The 20,929-nt window shown below is 54.4% G+C and overlaps 7 protein-coding genes across 8 annotated transcripts; 3 read left to right on the plus strand and 4 right to left on the minus strand.

The window, feature by feature from the left end:
• The first annotated feature begins 64 nt into the window (after positions 1 to 64).
• Positions 65 to 4,788, plus strand: BDY24DRAFT_380316 (uncharacterized protein). The gene is made up of 19 exons (XM_076639151.1): positions 65 to 208; positions 308 to 328; positions 387 to 397; positions 482 to 583; positions 744 to 1,089; positions 1,203 to 1,477; positions 1,604 to 1,763; positions 1,871 to 1,961; positions 2,042 to 2,123; positions 2,210 to 2,362; positions 2,462 to 2,722; positions 2,795 to 2,900; positions 2,972 to 3,000; positions 3,076 to 3,139; positions 3,207 to 3,309; positions 3,381 to 3,451; positions 3,521 to 3,832; positions 3,917 to 4,522; positions 4,607 to 4,788. The coding sequence occupies exons 1-19, from the start codon at positions 80 to 82 to the stop codon at positions 4,652 to 4,654; spliced, it is 2,970 nt and encodes a 989-aa protein (XP_076499023.1). The 5' UTR covers positions 65 to 79; the 3' UTR covers positions 4,655 to 4,788.
• A 1,220-nt stretch (positions 4,789 to 6,008) lies between these two features.
• BDY24DRAFT_248438 (uncharacterized protein) lies at positions 6,009 to 6,841 on the minus strand. The gene is made up of 3 exons (XM_076636764.1): positions 6,382 to 6,841; positions 6,106 to 6,306; positions 6,009 to 6,028 (listed from the first exon to the last, which is right to left on the minus strand). The coding sequence occupies exons 1-2, from the start codon at positions 6,739 to 6,741 to the stop codon at positions 6,178 to 6,180; spliced, it is 489 nt and encodes a 162-aa protein (XP_076499024.1). The 5' UTR covers positions 6,742 to 6,841; the 3' UTR covers positions 6,009 to 6,028; positions 6,106 to 6,177.
• Positions 6,842 to 8,545: 1,704 nt separating this feature from the next.
• TIP41 (Tip41p) lies at positions 8,546 to 10,018 on the plus strand (the record flags this gene model as incomplete). The annotated part of the gene is made up of 5 exons (XM_076637278.1): positions 8,546 to 8,712; positions 8,791 to 8,988; positions 9,071 to 9,365; positions 9,498 to 9,659; positions 9,797 to 10,018. The coding sequence occupies 5 exons, from the start codon at positions 8,546 to 8,548 to the stop codon at positions 10,016 to 10,018; spliced, it is 1,044 nt and encodes a 347-aa protein (XP_076499025.1).
• Positions 10,019 to 10,410: 392 nt separating this feature from the next.
• On the plus strand, positions 10,411 to 12,452 carry BDY24DRAFT_380326 (uncharacterized protein). 2 transcript variants are annotated; one of them, XM_076639152.1, is made up of 8 exons: positions 10,411 to 10,473; positions 10,546 to 10,575; positions 10,658 to 10,752; positions 10,844 to 10,907; positions 11,005 to 11,197; positions 11,268 to 11,337; positions 11,413 to 11,587; positions 11,692 to 11,893. In XM_076639152.1, the coding sequence occupies exons 3-7, from the start codon at positions 10,721 to 10,723 to the stop codon at positions 11,576 to 11,578; spliced, it is 525 nt and encodes a 174-aa protein (XP_076499026.1). In that variant the 5' UTR covers positions 10,411 to 10,473; positions 10,546 to 10,575; positions 10,658 to 10,720; the 3' UTR covers positions 11,579 to 11,587; positions 11,692 to 11,893. The 2 variants fall into 2 exon arrangements, with proteins under 2 accessions (XP_076499026.1, XP_076499027.1); XM_076639153.1 differs by lacking the exons at positions 10,411 to 10,473; positions 10,546 to 10,575; positions 10,658 to 10,752; positions 10,844 to 10,907; positions 11,005 to 11,197 and having other exon boundaries at positions 11,307 to 11,337; positions 11,692 to 11,773; positions 11,890 to 12,452.
• A 517-nt stretch (positions 12,453 to 12,969) lies between these two features.
• On the minus strand, positions 12,970 to 15,716 carry BDY24DRAFT_380329 (transaminase). The gene is made up of 8 exons (XM_076639154.1): positions 15,403 to 15,716; positions 15,008 to 15,191; positions 14,512 to 14,689; positions 14,309 to 14,417; positions 14,048 to 14,210; positions 13,437 to 13,958; positions 13,229 to 13,334; positions 12,970 to 13,150 (listed from the first exon to the last, which is right to left on the minus strand). The coding sequence occupies exons 1-8, from the start codon at positions 15,567 to 15,569 to the stop codon at positions 12,996 to 12,998; spliced, it is 1,584 nt and encodes a 527-aa protein (XP_076499028.1). The 5' UTR covers positions 15,570 to 15,716; the 3' UTR covers positions 12,970 to 12,995.
• Positions 15,717 to 15,773: 57 nt separating this feature from the next.
• On the minus strand, positions 15,774 to 18,239 carry BDY24DRAFT_380331 (uncharacterized protein). The gene is made up of 11 exons (XM_076639155.1): positions 18,084 to 18,239; positions 17,942 to 17,980; positions 17,776 to 17,796; positions 17,556 to 17,662; positions 17,382 to 17,444; positions 17,256 to 17,301; positions 17,009 to 17,178; positions 16,664 to 16,901; positions 16,502 to 16,584; positions 16,345 to 16,404; positions 15,774 to 16,262 (listed from the first exon to the last, which is right to left on the minus strand). Exons 1-11 carry the CDS (start codon positions 18,123 to 18,125, stop codon positions 16,094 to 16,096), a joined length of 1,038 nt encoding a protein of 345 aa, XP_076499029.1. The 5' UTR covers positions 18,126 to 18,239; the 3' UTR covers positions 15,774 to 16,093.
• A 583-nt stretch (positions 18,240 to 18,822) lies between these two features.
• On the minus strand, positions 18,823 to 20,604 carry BDY24DRAFT_359050 (arabinan endo-1,5-alpha-L-arabinosidase). The gene is made up of 10 exons (XM_076637840.1): positions 20,421 to 20,604; positions 20,318 to 20,355; positions 20,123 to 20,214; positions 20,045 to 20,054; positions 19,909 to 19,980; positions 19,754 to 19,846; positions 19,419 to 19,667; positions 19,261 to 19,353; positions 19,122 to 19,181; positions 18,823 to 19,029 (listed from the first exon to the last, which is right to left on the minus strand). Exons 1-10 carry the CDS (start codon positions 20,581 to 20,583, stop codon positions 18,952 to 18,954), a joined length of 948 nt encoding a protein of 315 aa, XP_076499030.1. The 5' UTR covers positions 20,584 to 20,604; the 3' UTR covers positions 18,823 to 18,951.
• Positions 20,605 to 20,929: the final 325 nt, after the last annotated feature.

Here is a 20,929-nt window from a genome sequence, read left to right on the forward strand (position 1 = left end):
CCGCGGTGGGGGAAAGGGCCGGTAGCCGAGGCGAGCTCAGCGAACTCCTTCTCCCCCAAACGTCGACTTCCTCTTCGCCATGGCTTCCTCCCAGTATCAACCCTCCGACTCTGGATCAGCTGCCGTTCCATCCAAGAAGGGCAAGAGGAAGGCTCAGGGTGACGAGAAGGAAGATACTTCTGAAGCAGCTGTCGCCAAACGAAACAGAGTCAGTCTGCTCGAGCTCAACTCTCTCTCCTTCGACTCGTCTGACCCCCCTTCCTTTGCTCTTCTTTCCTTCTCCTTACATCGATGGCCATTTTCTCAGGTCCACTATAGCTGCGTAGAGGTGAGTAGCAGGTCCCGGATGATACCTAGACACCACTGACATCCTCTCTACCTCTCAGTGTAACAGGCGGCGAGTAGTCGGGTCTCTTCGGTCTAGTGAGCTCGTCCTTCGCCTTTTCTGATCGTCTCCCCCACCTGTTTCGCTTTCTCTCAGGAAACAAAAGTGCGACAGGAAGGATCCTTGTGCCCACTGCATCGCTAGGAAGGTTCCCCATCTCTGTCGTCCGTTCATCAACGGCACTGAGGACCCAAACCAGTTCGTCCTTCACCTCCTCCTCCTCCTTCCTTCCCTCCCTCCCTCCTTTGATCCCCCGGAGCCGACCGCCTTGCTTCGCCCATCCGATCTGCCAGTTCCGCTCGCCCAGCGGCACATTGGTTGCACAGCCGCTTACCTTCTCCTCCCTTGATTTCTTCAGATACGACGCCGACGTTCGCTCGAGGCTGGATCGGATCGAAGACCTCCTCACCAACCTCGTCGAGAATCCTTCAGGCTCCTCCTCCTCGAAACTCGCTTCTTCCTCCAACACCTCTCGCCCAGCTCTCACCGTCAGCACATCCCCTGGAGCCCTCGTCATCCCACGACCTGGAACAGCAAATCGAGACTCTCACACCGATGGTTCAGAGGACGGAGGGAGGAGCATGCTCGGAGACGAGGAGGGAGGAGACGAGCACGATGGGACGATGAGGAACGGAAGGTTCTACGGTCCTTCAGCGTCGAGTGCGATGAGCTCAGGAGCTCGAATGTCGAGGCTGCTTCAGAACGTGAGTTTCGCTTTGACTTCGAGTTATCGGGAGGGAGCGGAGGAGGCGAGCTCGTTCTCCTTCGCGTCTTGTTTCTCCTCGCGTCCTGACCCTCCCTCTCTAAATCGCTACAGTTCCCCGTCACCGCCATCGGAGCCTCAGCAGCAGCCCTTCCAGAACACCACCCACCATCTCCTCTCTCTCAGCACCTTCCTCACATACTTCCTCGAACTCACTCAAACACAGCGCTCTACGCCCAAACCCAACCTCTCCCTCCAGCCCTTCAATCAGCTCTCGACACCCTGGACGAGTCTGGAATCGGTCTCGACAACGTCTTGTCTCTACTGGAGAAGCTTCCTACTCGAGATATGAGGAACAGTCTCGTTGAACTGTACTGGAAGGAGATCGAGTGAGTTCGCTTTCGTCTTCTCGTGCCTTCTCTTCTCCACGGAAAACAAACTCGACATCCGATTAATTGTAGGAGTGCATGTCCGTTCTGACCACTTCTGCTTTCCGTTTCATCTCATCCGTGCAGCTGGACTCGATTCCACATCTATCAGCCAGATTTCCAAGCTCGCTACATCTCCTTCTTCTCCCACGAGTCGTCCTCGAGTCGAAATCACTCGGAAGCTCCCTATCCTTTCCGAAATCTCGATGCTGCTGGATTGAAGTGGCTTCCTCTTCTGTTCATCATGGTGAGTCTAGCTTTCGCCTTCTTCTGAGCTTGGAGCGAATAGGCTCGTGGGCTTCTGCCCGTCGCGTCGAACTGATCAGGCTCTCTACTTTCCTTTCCCTTTTCTAGATGGCGATCGCCACTCTCACTGCTCCTTTGTCTCTCTTCGGAGACGAAGGTACTAGGAGGGTTTGGAGTAGGAGTCTCTACGGATCAGCTCGTTCGTGCCAACTCTCACGCGTCGAAGTTTCAAAATCGAAGCTGACCTGCCCTCCCTCGTTTTTGACCGCCGACCTCCAGGCAAAGCCATCAATCTCGCTCAAGCTCTTCAGAGGGATACCCTAGATGTTCTCGCTGCTAGGCTTCTCATCGGCCGATACCTGTTCGTCTTGGACTCCTCCCTCCTTGTCGGCAACATCTCATCCGAGCCTTCGACTGACTTCGAGCTCGTCCCCTTCTTCTTTCCAGCCTCCTCGTTCGACGAGCAGCCGAAGGTTTCACTCCTCTCACTACTGCTCTTCAGCTAGGTTTGTACCGAGATGGAACGAATCTAGGACTCACCAACCCTCGGGAGATCGAGTTGAGGAGGAGGTTCTGGAGTTACACCCTCTACGCAGATCGGTGAGTCTCATTCCTTTTCACCAGCATTCGACAGTGATGTCTTTGATCTTCGTCAAAGACCCCAAGCCGACTTGCTCTCCTTCGACGTGTCTCGAACAGATCTGCTTCCCTTCTCGTCGGACGTCCAACCCTCGTCTCCCCTTCCTCTTACGACACCAAACCTCCCGCTAACCTCGACGACGTGGATCTCATGGGAGACTTCGATCCAGAGGGTCGACCGATGAGCCAACCTACGGTCATGACCCACGTTATCCTTCGACACGGTCTCGCTGAGATCATGGGACGCATCTCGGAAAAGATCTTCTCCCTCAAATCTCCTCAGTACTCGACCGTCGTGGAGATCGATCAGGAGTTGATAGAGTGAGTGTCTTTTTCTTCACCTCGTTCTAATATATAACTCTTGAGCTGACTCTTCTTTTCGTCGTTCTTCAGGTGGAAGCACACCCTCCCTTCGTACTTCAAGCTCGAGAATCCCGACAAGTCGTTCGACGCGAAATATCACTACCTTGCTTTCCACAGATCGATGCTTGCGAGCGAGGTGAGCTAGGCTCTTCTTAACGCGCTCTTCAAAGACCTCGAAGCTGATACGAGCTCCTCTGATTTCTTCAGTTCTACTACACTCGAATCACTCTCCATCGGTTCGTCTTCCCTCCTCCTCTCTTTCCCTCCCGAGATCGAGAGCTGACTTTCGCTTTCTTCATCTACCTCTCCAGACCTTACATGCTCAAGAAACGAGACTCCCAAATCTACGCGTACTCCCGAAAGGCTGCTGTCGAAGTTCGTTCCTCTGCTCTTCTCTCCAGCTCGAGGACGGCCGCTGATCGACCCCTTTCCATCCCATCAGGCTGCCCGAGCGGATCTCATCGGACGACGTGACTTCTTGCTGAATCGACCCAAGGGTCTCGGATTGCTCTCGACTGGTTCCTACTGGGTTCTGAACTCGTTCAGTGAGTCCTTTTTGAGCTTGTTCGACGCGTCTCGATCCTCCTCTGACCCTCGTTCCCTCCTGCTCTCTCAGTCATCGTTGGACTCAGTATACTTCTCGAACCAACAAGTGCTCAATCGGACGAGCTGAGGAGTCTTCTGAACGTGAGTTCCCATCTCGTTTCGTGTCAATCCCTCAAGTCGAGCTCACTCCTCCCTCCTCTCTTCCCTCAGGTCGTCACCGGTCGAGCTCCAGATCAAGAGGGACGTGTCTCGGAAGCCACCGTCCGAGAACTCGCCATCGTGGAACTCTTCACTCAGAAGGATCAGATCGCTCTCGATTCAGCCCCAACGTCACCTTCCTTCTCTCGAGCCAACCTCCCTCCATCGGATCTCAACCCTTACGGCCAGCAGAACAGCCACGGCTTCGCTGGAGCTGGGAAACGCAGCATCATGGCTCAAGACTTCCTCGCACCTCCAGCTTCGACGTTTGCTTCTTCGGCAGTCGCTTCTGCTGAGCCTGGACAGTCGTTCTGGGGAGAGAAGGTGAGCTCGAGAAGAAGACGAGGACGCGTCCTTGACTTTCGAACTCACGCTGACCGACTCTTTTTCTCTCTCGCTCGTTCACAGGATCCCGTCGATCAACTCCTCATCCAGTACCATCGCTCTCGAGGAGAGGTCATGGCCAACAACGCCTACGCTTCGGGAAGTCGTCAACAGCAGCAGCAGCAGCAAGCGGAAGGCGGCAACGACGCTTGGTCCGAAGTTCCTCGAGGACTCGCCGAACACTCGGTTCAGGGCCCAGCGTTCGCTCCTCATCACAACCAACCTCATCTCCACCCTCTCCAGCAGCAGCACTCGGGCCAGCAATCTCCTTCCTCAGCTTTGCTTCTTCACACTCCCTTCTCCCAACAACGATCCTCCCTCTCCCTCTCCCCCAACACCGCCAACGCCAACGCCAGCGGATCCGTCGGAGGAGGTCCTCAAGCTCAGTATCCCTTCTCAGCTCCGGTCACAACCAGCATGGGAGGATCTCAGCATCCACAAGCTTCGTTCGGACCTTTTGGATCGTTCGGGATCGGAGGGATGGCGACGCCAGCGGGAGGGTTGGTTGCGACTGGGGATGGCGGAGAGTTTTTGAGTCCTTGGAGTCATCATGCTGGTGGGCTGGGAGTAGGAGCGGGGGCTGGGGAGGAGGTGGATCTGTTGGGGGATGCGAAGGAGTTGGCTTTCTTGGTGAGTTGGGCTGCTTTTCCTCGAGGAGAGGAGCGAAGAGACGCTGACCTTCTTTCGTTTCGGGCGCGCCTTTTCTTCCTTCAGAACCAACTGATATCAGCGATCAGCTCGGGAGATGGGCCATCGCAGTAGTAGGAGAGGAGTTGGGTTCTCGTTTTCGTTTGGGTATCCTCGTTCAGTGTGTGTGTGTTTGTCTTTCAGCTACGATCTGATCTGTCTTTGTTCAGTCGCGTCTCCCCTTTTCGATCCATGCCTCCTCTCCTTTCGTCCCTTCTCTCTCTCTCTCTCTTTCACGACACACACACCCTCGAGTCTTCTTCCGAGAAAATCCACGTCGCCATCAATAATATCAACCGAAAAGCAGCGCGTCAAATCGAAAAAAAAAAGGAGGGGCGAGGGAGGAAAAGAAACGCAAGATCGAGAATCCAAAAAGAAACCAAATCGACTTGTTCAGACGAAGAGTGCGAGAAGATACAAGATCGGGGCGGCGAAACCTTTTCCCCCGGGGGAGGCGACAAAAGGGTTGGGTTTTGTATGGTAGTTAAGGTGAAAACACAGTATGGGAAAAAAGGAAAGAGAGAAAGCCGGAGCCTTCTTCCCCTTCCTCGTCGTCCCCCCAGCCCCGTTCCTCTTCCCTCGAGAGAGAGAGAGAGAAAAGAGAAAGAGAAGGGAGAGACCGCTCTTCTTTCAAAAGGTCCTTGGCTCTTCCGGGAAAAGAGCTAGGCGTACAGAATCAGAAAAGACTAGGCGCTGAAGGTCCCTGTTGTTATGAAGAGCGAGAGGGAAAGAAGAAGGGTCAGAGACGAGAGCGGGAGATAAAGAGAGAGAGAGCGCGACGAGGGAGGAACGAACGAAGACTAGTAGACGTTGGCCTTAATAACCGTCTCGACCACGGGTGAACAGGAGGGGTGGCCTCCGACGAAATCTCCTCCGCGATGAGGGAAGAAGGAACGTTCCGAGTGGCTCTGGAGGGGAGGAGAAAGGAGGGAAAGGGAAGGAGGGTCGGTGATCAGCTTGGACGTTTCTCGACCTCGACGAACCAAAAGAAACCGACCGACTCACCGGATTGGATACCTGACTATCCATACGAAGGTTGAGAAACCCAAAGATCGGGTGATGACCCGGTTTCTCGGCGTGGAGGTTTTGCGAGACCAACGAAGGACTCGCGACGATGGAAGAAAGACGAGGATTCGGAAATCCTCTCCTTCCGGCAGGGAAAGCGTTTGGAAGCGAGGGGCCTTCGTATTGAAGAAGACGGATCCTCGTGGGCGGTGGAGGTGGAGGTGGTGTGGAGTTGAGTTGAGTTGAGGGTGTGGAGCCTGGAAGAAAGAAGAAGGAAAGGTCAGGTCGAGAAAGAGAGAGAGAGAAGGGAAGGGAAGGAAGGAAGGGGTGAGATGGCGAGAGGGAGAAACGAACCTTGAGTAATACGGTCAGGGAGCGAAAACCAAGGACGGCACGAAGTGAAGTGAGATCGAATGAAGTAAGACGAGAGCTCGATGGAGGAATCTGTAGAGCAAACGAGGAACGAAGAAGAGGTCAGCACGACGAAGGGAAGCTGATAAGAGTCGAACGAAACGACGAACCTAAGCTTCGGAAAGCGTCGACAGAGGTTTGGGAACAACTAAAAGCAACAACGGAAGCAAAAACCAGACCCGTCAGCTTTCTTCGCAAGAAGAAAGAACAACAAGAACAGAGAGAGGGCTGAAGGGAAGGGAAGGGAAGGGAAGGGAAGGGAAGGAAGGACGCACAGATGAACCCGCAGAAGTACCTCGTCCTTGATAGGACTGTATCAAGGAGAAGAAAAGGCAGGGTCAGTTACCCAGAAGCGAAGCGAAACGAAGAGAAGAAGAAAGACTCACGCGAAGGCAGTTTACAACCCGGAGAGGGGGAGGGGAGAGAGAGAGGGGATGGCCCTGTTGTCTTCGTCGGAGGTCAAAGGCATTCCGATGGAGGGCCGCCGTTTTGAGGGGAGGAGCCGCAGCGTTTGGTTGCGAAGGAAATTTGTTTGGGAGTTGGTGCGATTGGGGTGAGATGGAGGGGTGTTGAGATCGATTTGGTGGTGAGTTTGGATTTTTTTGAAAGGAGTGGAGAGGAGGAAAGGAGGAAGGAGGGAAGACGCGTCGAACCTCGTTGTCGTCGTCAAGTTGTTTTGTTTCCCTCCCTTCTCTCGCAATCGACGCGTTGCCCTCCTGAACAGCTGTTCCCCATCTCCCTATCATCGAGTCTCAAAGACTCAACCTGCGCTGCGAGATCTCCTCTCAACGAAAAGCGAGCCAACTCGACGCGTCCTCGCTCTCTCTCTCTCTCGCTGTTTCTCCTCCTCCTCCAGCTCGATCAAAAAAAAAGAGAATGATATCCGCGCCCTGTCTGCAGACCACCTAGCCTAAGTACTACGGAAAAGAGAGCGGTAAGGTAGGGTTGAAAGACGAGGTTGAAAAACGAGGAGGGGGAGGCGAAGGTTGTTGTGGTGTTGTAGTTAAGACGAGACTGCTATCCCGAGGGGAAGAAGAAACGCGACTGGGTTTTCCTGAGGTTGATTGAAACTCGAGAGATCGCGCGATCCTCGAGACAGAGCAACGACGTGGAGGAGTCGATTGGGTCTTTGATGATCTTGGGATGCGTTCCCTCATCGAGCGACGAAACCTGTTTACCGAAAGGGCGGGGCTGAAGAGAGTAGACTGAAGGTTGGTGTTCCCGAGTTCCTGGACGAGGAGGGGACCGGTTGTAGTTTGAACTTCGACTTGGACCGCGAGACCGGATTTGGGGTAGGAAGAGGGAAGAACGTAGTTGCCGAGAGGGATCCGAACGAGTCGAGCGACGAGGGCGAGCGAGCGAGGGGATGTTTGGGGGTTTTGTTCTCCGATCCTGGTTTTCACCACATCCGACTTCGAGCGATCAGTTCGAAGGGGAAAGGGCGAGATGATGAGACGTTTGGGCCTCGACCACTGAAGGACGAGGGTTGCCGTTTGACTTCTGTATCGAGGGAAGAGGAGGAAGGAGGAGAAGGTCAGCTCGAGAGGAGGGAAGCCAGAGGAAAGAGAGAAAAGGGAACGAACGTCGAGATGCTCAGGTTCGACTCGGGCGTTGAAGGGAATTCTACGACTTCCGGCTCATGATAGAGCTTCCGAACTGAGCTGGAAGGGGAGGAGAAGGGAGGAAGAAACGAGGCGGGAGGTCAGCTCACTGGACTTCATTCGTTCGAGAACAGCCTCTCCTTCTCGAGCTGAAAAGACCCCCCAGAAATCCTTCACCCCCGAGTAGAAACGTATAGAGAGGTGCGACTCACCGAAAAGCGAGCACCCTCATACTCGTCGGAAGGTTGCTTGACGACAAGGACAGGAGAGAACCCCCCTCCTTCCTCTCGAAGCGAAGAAGAGACGTTGGTCGAAAGGAAGAGGGAACAGCAGCCCGTGCCTTCGATGACCTCCGAATGAGCGAGACTGCTACGGAGGAGGGACGCTCAGGCCCTAGCAGGTTGACGTATCTGCAGCAAAGAAAGAAGAAGGGGGGTGGATCGAGAGTCAAGACGAGAAAGAGAAGAAGGGAAGGAGGAAGGGAGAGGGGAGCGAGGATTTTGAGACTGACCTGGTCCTTTGTTGACTTGATGTTCGATACTACCGGTATCTTGCTGACCAGTGACTTGAACGAGACATCCAAAAGTAACCTTTGACGAAGATAGTCGAGAGGTGGTGCGCTGGAGAAGAGGGGGGGAGAGGGTAAGGAAAGGAAGGAAGGAAGGGAGGGAAGAGAGGGAAGGAAGGGACGACGGACCTCCTGCTGGGAGATCGACACCGAAAAGAGACAACGATGGCTGGAAAGGAGAAGGAAGAAGAGTCAGCTTGAGCCTGAGCGAGTAAAGGAGGGACTCGTTGAACTCACAGACTCTATACAACCCGATGGGGGAGGGGAGGTCGGAACTTGGTCCTGTCACCGTCGGAGGTCAAAATGAAACCTGGAGGAGAACTGTTCTTTCTCTCCCTTCCTCTGACCCTAACGACTCACCTCGAACAAACTTTTCTCATCATGTCCACTACCTTCTCTTCCTCCTCTCGAGCTCCCAAAGCCTACTCTGGTCCTATTCCGGAGTACAAGCTGGAATCTCCCTCGTCGACGTCTCGCTCGATTCGCATCGCCGACTGGAAGATCAGCTCCTCCACAACTCACATCATGAACGCGAAACAGATCGACGAGTAAGTAGATTGTACTGCCCATCTCTTCACTTGTCCTTTCTTCTCATTCCCTCTTTCTTTGGGTCTCTCCAAACGCAGAGCTGGAACGCATCTCCTGATCCCTCTCCCTGAGATGACCTTCGCCGACAACCATCTCGAGCTCGAACACGGTCCTTCAGGATTCAAATGTCGATTCGGAGCTCTAGAGTCGCTGGCTGAGGTTCGAGTGGGTGCAGGGTGGGAAGCTTCAGGTGGAGGAGTCAAGGTCAAGCATGCTGAGGAATGGGGGAAGACGAGGTGAGCTCGACCTGATCTCCTTCCTTCCCTTTTTTCGTTTCAAGCTCACACTCTCTGCTCCTCTTTGTTTTTCGCTTGGTAGGACAACCGCTCCTACTCCCTTATCACCTCAAACTCCTCTACCTACAACTCCCGTCAAACCTTTCGACTGGACCTATTCTTCGCTGCACACCGGAGTGCTCTCGTTCGCCTCGTCCTCGTCCTCGTCGAGCTCACCAACGTCGTCGCCAACGCCAACCTGGCGAGCAGCCCTCCCTACAGAGATCATCCCTCTCGCTCTTCTCTCCCAACCCGATCCTATCTTGTTCTACGACGAAATCCCTCTCTTCGAATCCGAGCTGGACGACAACGGGACGTCCGTTCTCTCAGCTCGAGTGGTGAGTCGAGTTTCCTCTCTTTTCTCTCCCTTCCCCCTTTCCTCCTTCCACTCCTCCGCTCGAGGTCTTCCCTGGCTCAACCAGAACGAAAAGCTAACTCCTACTTTTCTCTCGTTGACTCTTCTCCTTCAGCGAGTCATGCCTCACTCCTTCTTCGTCCTCCAACGACACTTCCTCCGCGTCGACGGCGTCCTCTTCCGAATCCGGGACGTTCGACTCTTCCACCTCTTCCACTCCAACCAGATCCTAAGAGAAGTATCAGGCTGGGAAGCTCCTTACGATGCGATCAAAGCTGTGAGTCGTCGTCGTCGTCCTCCTTCCTCTCTTCTCTCTCCTGTCGTCGCGTCTCTTTCTTTTCCCTTTTCGCTGATCTCTCTCTTTCCCCTCCTCCCCATTCGTTTCTTCTCCAATTTTCTCTTTCCCACTCGCAGCGTCTCCCACCTCCCTTCTCTGATCTCTCCCCGCTCGACAACGCAGGCTGGGTGCATCAGACGATCTCAGGCGCGGATGGGAGGAGCGTTCCGGAAGGGGTCAAGGTGCTGGACGAGGGAGGCAAGGCCTGGCCTGGATTGGGGAAGGTCCTAGAGGTGCTGGATCTGCCTAGGTCTAGCGTGGAGGAAGTGGTGGAGGGAGTGAAAGGGTTGGAGGTGTGATGAGATGGAGAGTGAGAGTGATCGTTTTTTGGGGAGAGAGGGAGGGAAAGAGACGGCAAGGGATAGCCGTCGACGAGACCGTTCGTTCGAGATAATTTCCTTGAAGGTATACTCGGGACGAGAAAGGAGAGATGATGTAGCGGCGACGAGGAGGGGAGAACGGGAGGCAGCGAGGTGGAGAGAACGACGCGTCGTCGCAGATGTCCTCGGATTTGCGTCCCTCTCTTGCTCGGGAAGCGAGGAATTCTTGGCTCGAAGTCAGCTCGACTCGTAGAGAAGGAAGGACCGGACGAGTTTTCAACTCGTGAAGTTCTGCGAAGTCTGCCTCCGGGGTAGTAACGCTCTGTCACGCTACCCAAATCAACCTCGAATCACCCTCCTCGCTTCTGACCTTCGACGCCCATCTGGGTCTTTCCCCTCCCTCTAGAAGGGTTGTAGACACCGTTGAGAACCAAGTGAGCTTCCCTTTCTCGTCTTTCGTGTCTTCTCTTCCCGATGCTGACCCTCTGTTGCTTCGGTGCTTGCAGAATTGGTTTCTACGGGGGTCGAGAACAAGCGTGAGTCCCTCCTTCCTTGATCTGCTTCCTTCGTCTCGTTCTCCTCTCGGTTTCCTGATTCGTCCGTGCTCTCATTCTACAGTGGACATACTCAGCGAAATACAGGAGGCGCAGCTTTGACGTAAGTCGCTCTCAAGAAGAACAGATGAGCTCCCAGAGAGCCTCGACATCGCAAAGGTTCGTTCGGAGCTTTCCTTCCCCATCTGGTCTTCCCGTCTTTCGCTCGATGCTGACCTCCTTTTCTTCCTTCTCGCTCTCGTCGATGCAGCCAACAGGAGATCGGATTCAGTATCGCTTCGAGTCTAGATTCACATCAGACCAAGTCGACCTGCGTTCGTTCTTTTCGCCTCACCCCTCCCCAAACTCCTTCCTCGCGAGCTTTCTCGTTTTCGTCCTGACACCTCCTCGTTCATCCGTCTTCCTTCACAGACCGACAGCAAAACAACACAGGAAACCCTCTCTTTCATCAAGGACAGCCGCAGACCGAGGTCTCAGCCGTTCTTGGGATTCTACGGGAGGTTCGGGAGGCATCGTCCTCAACATCAGCGAGGCATCGTCCTCAACATCATCGGTCGGCCTCGACTTGAACAGATTCACTTCTTGTCCATCTCGTCGCTACACCGCTCGTCCCCTTCCTCCTCTCCCCCTCCTCTTCTCGCTCATGCTGACTTGGTTTCCTCTCTTGCCCATAGACCAACAAAATCGTCGGACAGTCCGCCGTCGGAAGGGAATCTCACCCTTTCGTTGTTTCGTCGTATTACGGTTCGTCCTTCTTCTTCGACGACTCTGCGACGCTCGTTCCTCGCTGAACTCTCTCTCCTCTTTCTTCTCGAACAGACACCAGTCGGGATCTAGGATCCATCGAGATCCAGGATCTCAACGCCCGAGACGCGTCCTACAGACACGCCCCGATTCTCCAGTCGATCCCCTCGAGGGTTTCGCATCTCCCCTCGGTCTAGGACTTTGTTGGTCCGGATCGAATGTTGGGATGTTGTCTAGGTAACATTTTACGGTGAGTTTCTTGCCTTCTTTCTGGCGTTGTTCGTGACGAGGGAAGGAGAAAGCGTTCGAGCTCACTTTCGCTTTCGTTTCTCTCCCTCGTTTCCCTTCCTTCAGAGTCACTCGTAGCTCTCTTGGAGTCGACATGAATTCCTCAGAAATATGGTCGGGACGGTCTAAGCCTACGTCTATCGTCTTCGTTTGTCCCTTTCTCCTAAGAACGCTTTCGTGCGTTCGTTCGTTCGTCGGACTTTGGGCTGACCTCGTCGTCTCTTCGCCTCCTTCTCTCTCTTTCTCCTCCTCAGGGACCTTCAGTGCCAGTCTTCCCTCTCCCTAGAGTCGGAAGCGGTCGCCGGGAGTCGTGCTCACAACCACCGCTCCCATCAAGCGACGTCGGGGTCTCGTCTTCTCTCGTCCTTTCATCAGGAAGGGAAGCCGTCGACCTCTCGACTTTTCAACGAGTCCTCGCCTCTCCCTCCTCTTTCACCTCGTCGCTCGATCCTACTTAGTCCGTTCTCGCTTCTTTCCCACCATCACCCCTCTCTTACTCTTTTCCCTTCACCATCACTCTACATCCTACATCCTCCTCTACCTTCCCTTACCTCGGAATCTTCGCACATCACGTTTCGCTTTCGATCTCTCATCACTCTTGTTCCTAGTTCAGTCTACCTTTCCTTCCTGTTTCATTCGTTTATCTTTTTAGTATCTCGTAGGCCACGGGAGAACGAAGAGGACGAGGAGAGCGGTCGAAGGTGGAAGCTGGGGGGACGAAGGAGAGGAGGAGACGGAGCATGAGGACGGGATGACGGGAGGTTTGAGGGCGGGAGGTTGACGGCAGCGAGGAGTGGAGTAGGAGGATGTCGGGAGGGAGGGAGGGAGTGGTTGGTGGTGGTGGGAGGGCGATGGTGGCTAGTTGGGTTTGGAGACGGAGAGAGGATAAACATTCTTTTTCTGCTCAACCGATCGCGTTTCGAATTTCGAGGGAGAGAATCAAGAGAACGAAACGAGACGCGTCTCGCTCCCCCTCAGGCTTCCTTCGCTCCTCTCCTCCTCCTCCTTCCTCTTCTTTCTTCGGCCCTCCGTCGGAAAGTTCGACACCTCCCTGAGTCGTCTCTCTCCTTTCCCCAACAGTTCGTCCCTCTTCCCCTCTCTCCTCCTCCTTGTCCAAGAAGCCAAAGAGTGCGAAAAAAAAGTATCGAGCATTCATTAAGACGAAAAAACAGCTGCGTTTCGTTCGTTAAAAACCTATATCCTCCTCCTCCTCCCCCCCCCCCCCCCCCCCCCCCCCCCCCCCCCCCCCCCCCCCCCCCCCCCCCCCCCCCCCCCCCCCCCCCCCCCCACCCCCCCCCCCACCCCCCCCCCCCCCCCCCCCCCCCCCCCACCTCCCCCCCCCCCCCCCCCTTTCCTCCAGATCTCACGGCTCAATCCCTGTACTGATCCATGAACGACTTGTGGAACGTTTCGATCCCTGAGACGTACTCCTCGACTCCCGGACTGAGCGCCGTCGTTCGGAAGTGAACCTCTCCGTCCTTCTGGCCGAACCCGTCTCCTGGGACGAGGCAGATTCCGGTGGCGTCTGCGAAAGAAAAAGGGGAAGAAGGTGGTTAGCTTTGGGGGAGGAGGGGGAGAAGAAGGGGAAGGAGAGACGACGAACCAAGAAGAGCGAGACAGTAGAACGCGTCGGGCGTCTTCCCGTCGGCTTCGGCGGCGAGGATGGCCTTCTTGGGGAGGTGGAGACGAGGGAAGAGGTACATCGCTCCCTGAGAGAGATCGAAGACGAAGGAGGAAGAGAGAGAGGAGGAAGTGTCAGCGACCGAAAAGAACGCGTCGAGAAAACGAAACCCCGAAAGTGGACGACTCACCTCGGCTTCCTGACAGCTCACTCCCTCCAACTTGTTGAACCTCTCCTGCATGTACAAACTCCTATCCCTCAACGCGTTCTTGATCCCCTCCGTCTCCTCCAACCACCTCGGATAACTCTCCCCTCCTTCCTTCGGCGGTCGCACCAAACAATCCACTCCCACCTGCCCACTCAAGGGAGGACACAGTCCGACGCTGCTGATCTTGTAGATCTGATCCATCACGCTGTCGACGATGTTGACCATCTCGAAGAAACCTCCTCTCCTCCCGCACTCTCCCGAGTAGCCCTTCGAGATCGAGTGGAACGACACGAGGTGGACCTCATCGTGGAAAGGAGCTCCCATCGAGGAGAGCACCTTCTTGAACGAGTGGAACGGCTTGTTGATCGGGTCGAAGACGTTGGCTTGGTAGACCTCGTCGGCGAGGAGGAGAATGTCGTGCTCGTGGCAGAGTCGGATGATGGCTCGCATGTCGTCTTGGGAGAGGCAGTTTCCAGTTGGGTTTCCTGGGTTGATCACGACGAGCTGAAACGACGAACGAATAGTTTCAGTCAGCTTCAGCTTCAGCCTTTCCTCTCTCTCTCTCTCTCTCCTCCACAACAAGAAAGACTCACAGCCTTGACAGGAGTCTGATCCTTCTTCGCCTTTGCGATAGCGGCCAACACGCTCTTCTCGTCGTACGACCAGTTCTCCTCCTCGTTGAGGTAGTAGTTGAGCGGGATCGCCTCCTGGGAAGCGAGGGTAGCGGTGTAAAGAGGGTATTGAGGAATGGGGATCCTTTAAAGAAGGGAGGAGAGTCAGTTCGAAATTTGTTTTCTCGATTCGGCGGGACCAGCCGGAGGGAGGACGAAGGACGAAAGAAGGAAAAGACTCACAGAACACCGTCTCCAGGTCGAACAATTACGTTCATGATGAGGTTGACTCCAGCAGAAGCTCCAGCGGTGAGGTAGATGTTCTCAGGGTCGGCGGGGAATCCGTCTCGAGCTGAAGAAAAGAGAGATAACGCGTCGGGTCAGCTTGAAGTCCCCGTCCTCTTTGCTCCCTCCTCCCTTTTCCTCTCGTATGGGAAAAGACTCACCTTCCAGCCAATCCGCAACATGCTGCCTGACGTTATCCAACCCTTTGCTCCCCGTGTAGGCACCGACGGATCCGACCTCCTTGTGCAGCTCGGTCGCTCGTTCGAGGACGTCCGGAGGGAAGAGTTGAGGAGCGAGAGGGTTGGTGATGAGGTCGGGGTATTCGAGAAGAGCGGCGATCTGTAACTCGCAAAGCAAAAGGAGGGAAGAGGAGGAAGTCAGCTTTGAGTTCGGAGGGAACGAAAACGACGAGTGAAAAAGAACCGAGGAAGGAAAAGTCGAGAGGTGGAGGGAGCAGGAGAGTGTGAGCTCAAAGGAATCGGAGCGAGGTCGTCTGCCCTCCCTCCAGCCTCCAGAAACGAGCGATAAGAAGAGCAGTAAAGCTCCTTCGGATAGTTCCCTGACTACCCTCTCGTCTAATGAAACCTCCTTTCCACTGCCCAAAAGGAAAGGGAGAAGGAGAGCGAGAGAGAAGGAAGGAGAGCACCGACGACGAACCTGTCTCCACCAAGTGATAGGTTTCTGATCGAGTCCCTTCTGCTGAGGGTTCCCAATGTTGGCGTTGACAATCTTTGTAAACGGAAGATGATCTCCCTTTCCAGCCTTGAGGACTCCTTCGTAATGCGTTGCTTTTTGAGGAACCGCTCCTCGAACGGCGTACTCGACTTTGAGGACGGCGGGGCTGGAAGAAGGAGGGGAATCGCGAATCGATGGAAATCAAAAGGAGAGGAGGTCAGCTTTCGTTTCGGGTTTCAAGGAGCGAGAGAGCGAAGGAGAGGGAGAGCGAGGGAAGGAAAGGAAAGGAGGAGACGAGAGGGAGGTGCGTTTGCTGGTAGAGATAAGAAGGGAGAGAGCGAGAAGGAAGGAAGGAGCTGAAGGAGGGAGATACGGACCGAATGTTGTCGATGGAGAGCGTTCTGCTCTTCGTTCGAGGCTTAGGGGATCTCCCGTGCGTGCTTGCGAGCGTCGAGGTGGAGGAGTAAGAGGACATGGAGGAGAAAATGAGAAAGGAGCGAGTGGTGGTTAAGGACGAGGACCGAGGAGAGAGTCGACAAAGCATGACGGGAGGGAACGGCTAGGTTCGGCAGAGGGGAGAGGAAAAGAGGGAAGGAGGGCTGATAAGGGTCAGGCTCAACTTCGCTGAGCTCGAGCGCTCCTTCTCCCCAGAGTTGGGCGAGGCCAGCGAAGTTGGGCGAGTCATTCAAGGCTGTTGTTGATTGTTGTTGACTTTTCTTTTTCCCGAAAGCTTTCAAGCTTTCACGGGCAGCAAGAAATTTCCCCATGAAGACCAGTGAAAAAAGACAGAAAGAGAGAGGGATGATAAGAAAGCTTGAGAACTGAAAAAAAGAGACCGACGAAGCTCGATGACCGCCCGAAAGAGGGAGGGAAAACAAGAGAGAGAGGGAGGGAGGGAAGGCAAACGCGACTCGAACGGCAAGCGGACGATTCCTCTTTTGGTACAAATAGGAAAACGAAAAGTATGGAGAAACCCCACCCTGGCTCACACCTGCGAGCCTTCTCTAAAATCTACGGAACCAGACCCAAGGAAAGAAGAGAGAGAGAAGACCGACCCTTCTCCTCAAATCAATCCGTTCGAGTGTGACTTCGTTCTCCCGAAGCTCGTCGACCATCCTCCAGCTCGTCCAGATCCACGACAGCGACGTAGGGAGCGGGTCCAGCTTGCTCTTGAGACTTGACCCAGACGTAGTGGCAAGATCCGAGGATGATGGTCATGATCGAGGCTGCTCGACCGCTGTGGAGAGGCAAGACGCGTCGGGTTCAAAGGTCAGCTCGAGCGAGAGAGCGAAGGAAGGAAAGAAGGAGAGTGAACGAACGTAGTGATGATGTCAGAGAAGAGCCAGACACTGATGAAGGTCTGGATGACTCCTCGCATGCTGGAGAAGGAAAGGGAGGGAAGGAGACGAAGGGTGAGCTCGAGCTCGAGCTCGAACGGGAAACGACGCGAGAAAGCGAAAGGAACTGGAAACTCACGCCGAGCTGACCATGTGCGAGACAGGACTGGTTACCTTGATGGAAAGGAATCCAGCGATACAGATGAGGAATCCGAAGACACCCTGGGAGACGAGAAGGGAAGGGGAAAGGTTCAGCTCGACGTCTCTCCTTCTTCCCAAACCCGAAGCTCGAGAGACTCACAGTGATAGCTCCACCCCAGATGAACCTGCTCAAAGCAATCGGCTCCGACCACATAGCAACGATGTTGGGTCCCTCTCCGACGATAACACTCAAGGGAAGCATAACGACGGCTGAGAGGAGGTTCGAGTACCAGGCGAGATCCATCGCCGACCCGTCGACGATGGGAAGAGACTTCTTAATAACGATGGCGTGGCAGGCGGTGGTAGCAGACGAGAGGACTCCGAAGAAGACTCCGAGACTGCAGATACGAATGCGAAGGGAGGGAGAAGACGTGAGCTGCGAGCTTCGAAGCTCACATGGCCGGAAGCGAGGAAGCCCAAACGAGAGAAGGGAAAGAGGACGCACCCGCTGACCGCAGAAGCAGCGTTTCCACCACCAACTCGATCCCATCCGACTCCGATGAAGAATCCGAGCGTGACAATTCCGCAACTGATGGAGGCCATCTTGGAAGGCGGCGAGGATTGGAGGACGAAGGTGAGGAGGACGGTGAGGGGAAGGACGAGACCTCGGGCGACCTGATTGGAGAAAACAGGGAGAGATCATCAGCATGAGCTCTGTTGGGTGGGAAGCATAGAAGGAGAAGATGACGAACCTGGTACATGGAGGCGTCAACGTATTGAAGGGTGAAGTTGTTGAAGCTGCGAAGGACGCGAAGAAGAGGTCAACTCTCAGGTCTCCTTCCCTCTCGCAAGAACCTCCTAAAGAGAAGAGCACTCACCTGAGACCCATAACGTTGACGGCAATGAGCTTCCACAACGCGTTGACCGTCGTAGGGTTGAATCTGAGCCAAAGAAGACGCGAAAAGGTCTGTCAGCTTGAGCTCTCATCTCCGTCGACCTCACGTCTCTCCTCTCCTCCTTCCTCCCTCTGCCCGTTCTCGACAAGTACTCACTTTGGGATAACGAAGACTCCTACAAGATGACTGAAGCACAGACAGATGACTGCGATCACGAGCTGAACGAAGAGGAAGAAGATGGGAACGGCGGTTTTGACGAGAACCTGAGGAAGGTGAAGGGAGGATCGAAGGATGTGCGGAAGAGAGAGAAGGGAAGGTCAGCTCTCGTGCTCTTCTACCAGAGCTCTTTATGGCCAACAAAGAACTGTAGACTGACCCATTTGTTGGCAGTGACCATCTAAAGACGCGTTCGTCGAGCGAGAGAGGCAAGAGGAGGTCAGAAACTTCTTGGAGAGAAACCACCCAGCTCGACGTGAGACCTTCTCCCTCCCTTTGCCCTTCCTTCTGAGCTCTTGCATCCTTTGTAGAAGTCAAGTACTCACGACGATACCAGCCACCATGTAGAATCCAACCGTCGCAATCTATCCACCATCAAGCGAGAAAGAAGGAATCAGTTTTGAAGAAGGACGGAAGGGAATCAGCGAAAGGTCAAGGTCAAGGGAGAAACAAGGGAGGAGGACGAACGACGAGACTCCGCGAGACCGGCTGCTCTGCTGGTGTAGACATGGTCTGAAGAGGATGAAGGGAGCGGAAAGGGGAAAGAGGGAGGTCCAAGGAGTGTGAGGGGGAGCGCGAGAAGGGAAAAAGATCGAGAGGAAGGAAGGAAAAGTGAGTGATGGTTTGAGGTGATGGGGAGAAGGTTCAGCTTGAAGGGTTTGATTTGAGGGAAGGGGGAGGCGCTCGACTTTGGCACGCTTTGCGTCCGGTTTTGCTGCGAAAATATATGTGAGGGATCGCAGAAGGCGAAAGGGAGACAGCTCATGTCAGCAGAAAGGTGAAAATCTGTAAGATCGAAGGCGAGAGGAGCTTTCAACGTCGTCTCGACGGCTCCTCCGCATCCAGCTCGAGGAGTGACCGACGGGCTCTCTTTCACACTCATCGTCGTCCGCTGTCGGCTAGCATCATTCTGAAGAGAGTTGTCAGCCCCCTCTTCTTAACATTCTCTCCTGTGGTAGGAACCGAAGGTAGGGAGCGTCCGCAATCGACCTCCAAAGACCGCCGCGTCCACGACGCGTCTTTCTCCCTCCCTGTACGTATTCGGCCCTGGAAACAGGTTTTGCTACTTCAAATCAGTTCAGATAGTCTATTGCGCCCAATTCGTCACGTGAGGAGTCGAAATAAGACAATGAACGCTCAAGGTTGAGAGAAGAAAACGCGTCGCGTCGGTTTCGGGTCTCTTTCGTTGAAGCTCGAACACGAAGAAGGCATGATCTCGTGATTTCAAGTTCTCTGGAAAATACCTATGTGACTATTAAGCTCTCAACCTCCTTCTCCATTCGTGCAGACTTCTCGTCGTCGTCCTCGTCGCCTCGACGCGAAGTCCTGAAACGACTTAGTACGCGACGGGCCATCCGCTGGAGAAATCGAGGAGGTTGACTCCGAGAGTCGAGGTTGTGGCGGAATACCAGTGCTGTAGTTCGAAGAGCTCGAGCGTCAGCCCATCGGCTCAGACAGAAGAACGATCGTCGAACGAAAATGAAAAACGAGAGAGTTCGAGCTCACGTAGAAGTACACCCATCCGTCGGCGTCTGCGAGAAGAGATCCTCCTCCTGGTCCGATGATCTGCGAGGTTAGAAGGGTTGGACATAGTCAGGGAAGTGAGACGAAAGAAACCCAAAGAGAAGGGACGTCGACGACGAACAGATCCGTGAGAAGCGAGGACAAGCGTTCCTCCTCCTGAGTTCGCAGCCTTGCCGGCTTGGTCGACGTAAGAGCCTCCGATGGAAGTGGATCTCTGGTTAAGAAGGTTAGACAGATCATCAGTCCCGAGGCGAGGAACAAGAAAGAGAAAGGACGCACGACGACTCGAGTGTTGTAGGTCGACGACAGTCCAGCGCAACACGCGTCCCAAGAGGTGAAGAGGTAGTAGTAAGAGCCTTGCTTGATCAGGAAAGAAGCTTCCTCGGCTCCTCCAGATCGAGTCGAGATGGTTTTCGCAGCGGCTCCGGAAGCGAGCTTTCCAGTCGAAGACGAAAGGGAGAAGAGCTGAATCCCGTTCGACCATGAGCCGAGAGTGAGGTACCAGTTGGAGCCTTCGATGTAGAGGTGCTACATGAGAATAATAAGAAAGCGAAGATGGGAGTCGAGGATCTGGGAGACGAAGAGAGCGATGGAGAATCAACAGCAGCACTCACGGGATCGATCGCGTTGTAGGTCGAGGAAGTGGTGGTCGAGGTGACGAGACCAGAGTAAGTCCAGGTTCCAGTCTTTCCGGTAGTAGATTGAGCCTAAGAGAACACATAAAGGACGTCAGTTGAGGTGATAAAGGAAACAAAGGGGAAAAGCGCACCAAGAAGATCGCGCTCTTCTTCGAGCCAAAGGTCGAAGCCGAGAAGTAGAGAAGGAATTTTCCACCGACGTACTGATGAGAAGTAGATGGGTCAGTATCCCTCGATCTTCTGGAGATAGTAGAGACTAGAACTCACGGTGATATCGCTTCCGTTCGAAAAAAGAAAACACAGTCAGCCTCGCTCGAGGTTTGTGGTTTGGAAGGATAGACTTACGGAGCCCAGAGATCTCCATTGGACGTTCCAGTATAGGCGTCGGTAGCAGAAGGAGCTCCAGAAGGGAAAACCGTACCAGCACTAGTCCAAGTCTGAGAAGAGAAAGAGAGGAGGAAAACACGGGCCGGGAGGCTTCAGCTTCAGAGCGCGTCGTGCTCACTTCTACCGAGATTCGTCCAGAAGAGGTCAACTGACGATTCGATCCGTAGAAGTTCTGATGGGGAGTCCTTTGCCTGGGAAATCGAAGAAAAGCTGTCAGCGATGGAAGAAAGAGAGAGCGCTGGAAGCGAGAACGGACCAGTTGAAACGAGGATGTAAGCTCCATCAGCTCCCTTTGCGACGGAAGGGTCATGGACTCCAGTGATGGCCCCATTGACGGTTCCGGGGTTAGGGTAGGCTTGAACTCCAGAGAGAGTGAGGAGAGCACTGAAGAGAGTGAAGACTTGAGGAAGACCGAGCATCGAGGCGAGGGGAAAGAAAACGAGATGGATGTTGGGGGGCGAAGCGTTCAAATCCGCACGACGGTCTTTTTCAGGCCTGGTTGAGAGCTAAGGAGAGGGCAGACATGCCGACACAACGTGGTCAAAACAAGGGAGACCGCGGTCTGTAGAAGGAGTGTGGACGTCGGAGAACTCAAACCCCTTAGCGGACGAAACGAGGTGGTTCAGATTTTAGGTTGCCCTTGGAAGTGGAAGCAGAACCTTCTTGAGACGTGTTGTAGAAGTCAGAGCATAGCTTCGTTTGATCGCTCGGTCGTGGAAGGCTTCAGAGGGAAAGGAAAGGGAGGTCGGTTGGCAAACGAGGTCG

Source organism: Mrakia frigida (genome assembly GCF_051309035.1).
Source record: "Mrakia frigida strain ATCC 22029 unplaced genomic scaffold BDY24scaffold_6, whole genome shotgun sequence".
Taxonomy (NCBI): domain Eukaryota; kingdom Fungi; phylum Basidiomycota; class Tremellomycetes; order Cystofilobasidiales; family Mrakiaceae; genus Mrakia; species Mrakia frigida.

What these genes read in the sequence shown, in the direction of transcription:
- BDY24DRAFT_380316 (XM_076639151.1), top strand. Translation starts at nt 80, where the DNA reads ATGGCTTCCTCCCAGTATCAACCCTCCGACTCTGGATCAGCTGCCGTT. An exon ending in ACTCGAATCACTCTCCATCG is followed by an intron (nt 3,001 to 3,075) that starts GTTCGTCTTCCC and finishes CTACCTCTCCAG; the next exon opens with ACCTTACATGCTCAAGAAAC. An exon ending in CCCGAAAGGCTGCTGTCGAA is followed by an intron (nt 3,140 to 3,206) that starts GTTCGTTCCTCT and finishes CCATCCCATCAG; the next exon opens with GCTGCCCGAGCGGATCTCAT.
- BDY24DRAFT_248438 (XM_076636764.1), bottom strand. Translation starts at nt 6,741, where the DNA reads ATGATAGGGAGATGGGGAACAGCTGTTCAGGAGGGCAACGCGTCGATT. An exon ending in GGGTTGTAAACTGCCTTCGC is followed by an intron (nt 6,307 to 6,381) that starts GTGAGTCTTTCT and finishes TCCTTGATACAG; the next exon opens with TCCTATCAAGGACGAGGTAC.
- BDY24DRAFT_380326 (XM_076639153.1), top strand. Translation starts at nt 11,556, where the DNA reads ATGTTGGGATGTTGTCTAGGTAACATTTTACG. An exon ending in TGTCTAGGTAACATTTTACG is followed by an intron (nt 11,588 to 11,691) that starts GTGAGTTTCTTG and finishes CCCTTCCTTCAG; the next exon opens with AGTCACTCGTAGCTCTCTTG. An exon ending in AGCCTACGTCTATCGTCTTC is followed by an intron (nt 11,774 to 11,889) that starts GTTTGTCCCTTT and finishes AGGGACCTTCAG; the next exon opens with TGCCAGTCTTCCCTCTCCCT.
- BDY24DRAFT_380329 (XM_076639154.1), bottom strand. Translation starts at nt 15,569, where the DNA reads ATGCTTTGTCGACTCTCTCCTCGGTCCTCGTCCTTAACCACCACTCGC. An exon ending in CGACCTGGAGACGGTGTTCT is followed by an intron (nt 14,211 to 14,308) that starts GTGAGTCTTTTC and finishes CCTTCTTTAAAG; the next exon opens with GATCCCCATTCCTCAATACC. An exon ending in TGAGCTGTCAGGAAGCCGAG is followed by an intron (nt 13,335 to 13,436) that starts GTGAGTCGTCCA and finishes GATCTCTCTCAG; the next exon opens with GGAGCGATGTACCTCTTCCC.
- BDY24DRAFT_380331 (XM_076639155.1), bottom strand. Translation starts at nt 18,125, where the DNA reads ATGTCTACACCAGCAGAGCAGCCGGTCTCGCGGAGTCTCGTC. An exon ending in CGGTCTCGCGGAGTCTCGTC is followed by an intron (nt 17,981 to 18,083) that starts GTTCGTCCTCCT and finishes GATGGTGGATAG; the next exon opens with ATTGCGACGGTTGGATTCTA. An exon ending in TGGTCACTGCCAACAAATGG is followed by an intron (nt 17,663 to 17,775) that starts GTCAGTCTACAG and finishes CACCTTCCTCAG; the next exon opens with GTTCTCGTCAAAACCGCCGT.
- BDY24DRAFT_359050 (XM_076637840.1), bottom strand. Translation starts at nt 20,583, where the DNA reads ATGCTCGGTCTTCCTCAAGTCTTCACTCTCTTCAGTGCTCTCCTCACT. An exon ending in AGAAGAGCGCGATCTTCTTG is followed by an intron (nt 19,847 to 19,908) that starts GTGCGCTTTTCC and finishes GTGTTCTCTTAG; the next exon opens with GCTCAATCTACTACCGGAAA. An exon ending in CCTACAACACTCGAGTCGTC is followed by an intron (nt 19,354 to 19,418) that starts GTGCGTCCTTTC and finishes CTTCTTAACCAG; the next exon opens with AGATCCACTTCCATCGGAGG.